At 38.5% G+C, this 6,000-nt stretch overlaps 1 protein-coding gene across 1 annotated transcript in view; it reads left to right on the forward strand.

Annotated features, from left to right (window-relative positions):
• LOC120777916 (homeotic protein Sex combs reduced) overlaps positions 1–5,789 on the forward strand; it is a 41,187-nt gene extending 35,398 nt beyond the window's left edge. Inside the window, exon 4 of the mRNA XM_040109500.1 lies at positions 5,401–5,789. Coding sequence (XP_039965434.1) covers positions 5,401–5,604 — 204 coding nt within the window. The 3' untranslated portion in view covers positions 5,605–5,789. The remainder of the gene's footprint in view (positions 1–5,400) is intronic.
• Positions 5,790–6,000: the final 211 nt, after the last annotated feature.

Here is a 6,000-nt window from a genome sequence, read left to right on the forward strand (position 1 = left end):
TTTGCCACAATTTAAATGCCACCAAAACACGCACACCAACAATATTTTGACTTTATTTCTTACGCCTCTTAGCATAGCATGGCGGCCGTTGCCACCACTAACTCCACCACAACCACTACAAGCCCGTCAGAGCCGCCGAAAAGCCATAAAAATTTGAATACTTGACTTTTTGGTTTTATTGCACCCTTTATTTCTTTTTTTTTTGTGCGCTCGTCCGCTTTTGTTGGCCAATTCGTTTATTCCAGGTATCCACCATGCCATGCATTTATCTACAATTGAGTGCCAGCTAGACATGTGGTCCTGCGTCGCTTTGTTCGTATTTTTTTTGTGCATTGGTCATAAATCTATCGAAATTCGGTTGCTTGTTGCGGCTCAAATGGCAGCGCAGCGAATTGATTGCAGCCGGCGACAATGTTTGATTGACTTTGACATGTTGCTGTCATAAAATGCCTTGGACCGGTGCGTCGCTTGCGCAATTGAGTGCACAATTGGACACAAACCTGTTATATATGTGCATGTAAATTTATGCTGGATACAGTATATGTTATATGTGAGATTTGAGCATATAATGCTCGTGTGTATATTTTTATCTTTGTATTCGAACTTTTTTCGATACAAGCACTGAATTTTGATAGATAAGTTTGTATGGCAGCTATATGTTACAGTAGTTCGATTTGAACAATTTCTTGGGAGATTGTGCTGTTGCTTTAGATAATAATCCATGCCAAACTTTGTGAAAATATCTCATGAAACAAAAACGTTTTTCAAACAAAGATATGTGTTTGATTGTTCTGTTTGTATGGCAGCTATATGCTATAGTAGTCCGATCTCAACAATTTCTTTGAAAATGATACCTTTGTCTAAGGTAATGATCCATGCCAAATTTTGTAAAAATATCTCATGAAATGAAAAAGTTTTTCCTACAAAGATATGTCTTTCAAAGTTCAGTTTGTTTGGTAGGTATATGTTATAATGGTCTTATCTAAAAAATTTCTTATGATATTATACCGTAGTCTGATATAATACTCCATGCCAAATTTCGTAAAAATATATCTTCAAATAAAAAATTTTTTCATACAAAGCCATGTCTCTAATCATTCCCTTTATACGACAGCTATATGCTATAGTGGTCCGATTCCAACAATTTCTTAAGAGATTATACCTTTGTCTGAGGTAATGATCCATGCCAAATTTCGTAAAAATATCTCATGAAATGAAAAAGTGGTTCATACAAGCCCATGCCTTTAACCGTTCAGTTTGTATGGCAGCTATTTGCTATAATAATCCGATCTAAATAATTTCTTTAGAGATTGTGTTGTTTCTTTAGGTAATAAGACGTGATGAATTTCGAGAAGATATCTCATCAGATAAATAAGTTTTATATACAAGGACTTGAAGTTGATCTATCAGTTTGTATGTCAACTATATGCAATAGTGGTCCGATATCGACAATTCCGAGATTAGTAGATTTCTGCTCGAAAAACCAACTGCAACTTTATATCTAAAGCTAAAACACTTCATGCTCAGTCCATCATGCAGCTTCATTCCAATTAATTTCATATCAATGATCGAATGGGCCAAAACTCTGTAACTGCAGATGAAATCCTTACAACCTGCATGTAATTAGCCCTTGCAACACATTCATTGCATAATTTACAACTTCATTTGCACATTTGTGTAATTATTATATCGGTGGCATTATGTGCAAATAAAAATGTAATTAATTTTTCTTTATGACAACAACAAAATGAAGTGAGAAAGGCACTGAGATTGACTAAGAATTATATTAGTGCACATGTGACTCGAAAAAAACCAAAAGTAATGTGAAGCAGCAGCTTTTTCGGCATGTCACACCCATACACATAAGTGTAGCAGATTTTACGAGGAGTCAAAATATTTCCGACGCCACCGCAAACAGTCCTTTACAACACCCACACACCCGCATTGTGCTGCAGCAGCTGGCAGTGCGTTGGAGTAAAACAGCGGCGGAAGCAATACTCGCAGGCAACGCACCATTAGATGGCATCATTAAGGATGCTTTTCATGGTCATTATTTTGTTGCAACAGCTGTGGCCAAAATATCCCAGAGCCAGCAAAAAATGCATACCGACATACCACAGTGGTGCCGAAACGCAAGCTTTTCGCCACTATTTTCGTATAATATTTGTTGTGATGTGCATAAAAATATATGCTATTTGTATATGCTGATATAGATAGATAAGCCAGCACATCAAAGTTTGGCTCACATATTAAGTTAGTCAAAAAGAAATTCCAGAGACTCTATACACGTACATACATATGTATATACAATTAATCCAACAAAATCCAGTCATTGTATGGAAAACTTTTTTAATCGACGAGATATTTTCACGGTTATTGCATAAAGTAACGCTATCAACCCTTTTGTTGAGATCGGACAACTGTAACATATTATATAACTGTCATACAAACAGGTCGATCAAGCTCATGTCCTTATATCGAAAACTTTTTTTTTTGACAAGTTATCTTCACGAAATTTGGCATTGATTTTCATCAGAGACATTCTCACAATCTCCAAAGAAATTGTTGAGATCGGACGACTATAATATGTTGCTGCCATACAAATTGCACGAACAAAATCATGATAAAGGTCAATTTATATCCTTTTGTGCTATAAAAAATGCACCTGTGAGAGGTTCGAATCGGTTCGGTGCGGCCGAGGTTAACTTTTTAGTTGTATATTTTAACTTCAATCGCTTTTTTGTTGACAGTCTTCTTGGACTTACTTCTCGGCTGTTGGTATCTTTCCTTGAAATATCATAACTTAATCTCGACTGTCAATCCAATCTCTAGGTATTTATCCAAGTGTTCCTTTTGTATCAAAGTGATGTGACCATATGTTTTTATTGTTGTTGGCCAGGTTTGTACAATCGTGTGCATGATTTTCTACGGTTTTTTCCAGCCAGATCTAAGTTATAGGCATTTGTGAGGCTGGCTCTTAAGCAGGCAACATTTATTGGATATTGCAATCAAAACGTATCGAATGAAGTATTCTTCATAAGTTAATATGCCACTAATCTATGGAAGTGAAGTTTGCTACGGCATTAAACAGAGTCTAATGTTCCCAAAACCATTTTTCTCAATTATCTATCTTCTTCTGCGAAACTGAAAATGCCAAGAACAGAGCAAAAAATAAGAATTCGCAGAGATCTCGATTGGAGACTTCTTCCTCAGTTAATTTATCACTAATCTATTGACGTGAAGATTGCTATGGGTTCCCTTAAACACCGTCTAATGTTCCCAAAACAATTTTTCTCAACTATCTAACTTCTTCTGCGAAAATGCCAAAAACGGAGAAAAAGAAGGAATTTGCACAGATCTATGGAATTTAAGATTGCTACGGGGTGTCTTAAGCAGACTTTAAGGTCCACAGAACAATTTTTGTCATCTATCCATTTTCTTCTTGGAAACAACAAATACCAAAACAACCCATAAAACAAGAATTTGGACAATAAGTAATGATGAATTTAGCACTACATTTCGCTGCGCTCAGAACAGTTACCAAAATAGACAGGAAACACATTTAGTAGTTTGTAAAATAATGGAGTTCGGACCATACTTGTTTAAGAGCTTTACTTTAATAGGAAGATCCAATTAGAAGTCTGGAAACAGTTAAGGTTGGACCATACTTAATGAAGAGCTTTACTTTGAGAGGAATATCTAATTAGAAGTCTCTAAAATAGTGAAGGTCGGACCATACTTCTTGAAGTGCTTTACTTTGAAGAAAATCCAATAAGAAGTCTGGAAATATGAAGTTTGGACCATACTTATTGAAGAGCTCTGCTTTGACAGAAAGATCCAATTAGAAGTCTGGAAATAGCGAAGGTTGTATCATACTTATTGAAGAGCTCTACTTTGCTTGAAAATCCACGTGAGGATATTATGAAATGCTTTAAAGGTTTCAAAAGCTGTTTGAGCGACCGCTCCTTAAAAACATTTCTCCACCTTCAAAAAAAGCTTGCCACAAAAATTTTAAAAACTCGAAAAGTAATTAACCGTAGCATTGTAACCACATCACAACAGACAACAGCTGTCGGCCATAAACTCGCAAGCCAGCCAAGGCCCGACAAAAGCCAACGTCGAATCTCAGATGAAAGTGGCAGTGGCACTGGAGCGGCTGGCTAATGACGCAAGGGCAGTGAATTGTCTGGCGCAAAAGTGTGTTAATGACCGCCAAAAGCCAGCAGTAGCCAGCAGTAAAGCGACTAGCAAAACAAAAGCTGCCAACACTACACGATGCGGCATGCATGTAAGAGCCACATTGAGCACAGGATGAACGGAAAAAAAGTTGGTTGGGTCCATTGCTCGTGCTTTGCTAAGCAAATTATGTCGTCAACGCTGTCATTCGAAGCGCTCAATGAGCTCGAAAATGTGCTGCACACACTCGGCTGCTGCTTGAGTTACTGTTTTGCGAGCTCATTGTGGCGGCCACACACAAAAACATGACGCATATATACATACATGCCTAATGACTGAGGAAATAAGACACACACACACAAACATAGCTAACGACTGAGCCAATAAGTAGTGATATACGAAGACAAACCCGACTTTTGGCGCTCAGCCTGTTTGCGCCTTGCAGTCACACGCACCTCAATGTACGTATGTATGTATTGCTGGCAACATATGTTGCATGCCACACTATTAAGCATGACAGTGATTTTTGTGCCGCTGCTTGCTTACATGTTTCCGCTTGCAAAATGTAGCTTCACTTGCCGCACCAAATTCGTTAGTCATGGTTTGCGCCAAGCCCACACTCTACGCCCTCGCACTCTGCCGCATACTGCTGCACGTCGCCTTCAGCACTCACCACCCCCGCTTCTCGTAGCGTCTGCCGTGCGTTTGGTGCTTTATTTTCTCTTAATTGAGGGTTAACCGGCGTTGATGATGCTGCTTATGGGGTGGCGACTATGCCTGCCACAAGGCCAACTGTGTGCCACTTGTGCCGCGCTACATGCGTGCCCTAGCAGCTGCTTGGATTTCTATGCCGTATTAGGTAAACACCATTGTCTGTGAACGCCTTAATGCCGACAGCGACTTAATGACTTTACACATGTTACCAACGAGCGACGGCGTCGGGCACGAAACTCAGCCGAGTCATCAACGAGTTTAAGCATTAAAGTTGCAATTTCGACTTCGAAAAGGTTGAGCCGTCACTTAGACGCGCAATAAATGCCAGTAAACCCACTTTTAATTAATTGCACACATAGAAAAGTTTAAGTATTTGCCTACCGAGTTTTGTAAAATACCGCTGACCCCTTACACATATGCCGTAATTAAGTGAAAATTAAATGCCAACAACAACAAATCTACTTTTTCACTCAACTTTTACTAATTTCTTGCTTAATGTTATGCTTGCAGGTTTGGTTCCAGAATCGGCGCACCAAATGGCGCAAGAAACATGCTGCGGAAATGGCCACCGCCAAGCGGAAACAGGATATTATGGGCGGTGGCGAGCCCGATGGCGACTGCAGCGAGACAATGGACAGCGACAACGAGAGCTTGGACATGGGCGAGAATCCGGCGCAGAGTAAACGTTGTCGCATGGGTGATAATTACCGTTAAATGCGGCAGCGGGGAAGACTTCCAAGTGTTGCTGCGGCACTTTTGGTAAACAGCACCGCACGTGGAAGGCCACTCCACTAATATATAAATAAATTAGATATAACACTGTAATAGTTAATGAAAAAACGGTTTAATTATTTTCCTAACGTTTACTTAACGGCGCCAAATGGTGATAGCAGCAAATCTCTGAGTTTTAAAGCAGTCTTCTGAAGGCTCACTAAGTTAGTCTACACTGAAATAGTTACAAATATAAAGCAAAAAAGAAATTTCATTTTAATTTTTAGATTCTATCACATAATTAAGTGTAAATTAACAGTTTTTAAGCTAATCTTTAATATAAATTTTATTATTTGTTTAATATATTTTTTTTATTTAATTTTTTTTTATTTTAAAATT

This window comes from Bactrocera tryoni, chromosome 5 (assembly GCF_016617805.1).
Source record: "Bactrocera tryoni isolate S06 chromosome 5, CSIRO_BtryS06_freeze2, whole genome shotgun sequence".
NCBI classification, from domain to species: Eukaryota; Metazoa; Arthropoda; class Insecta; order Diptera; family Tephritidae; genus Bactrocera; species Bactrocera tryoni.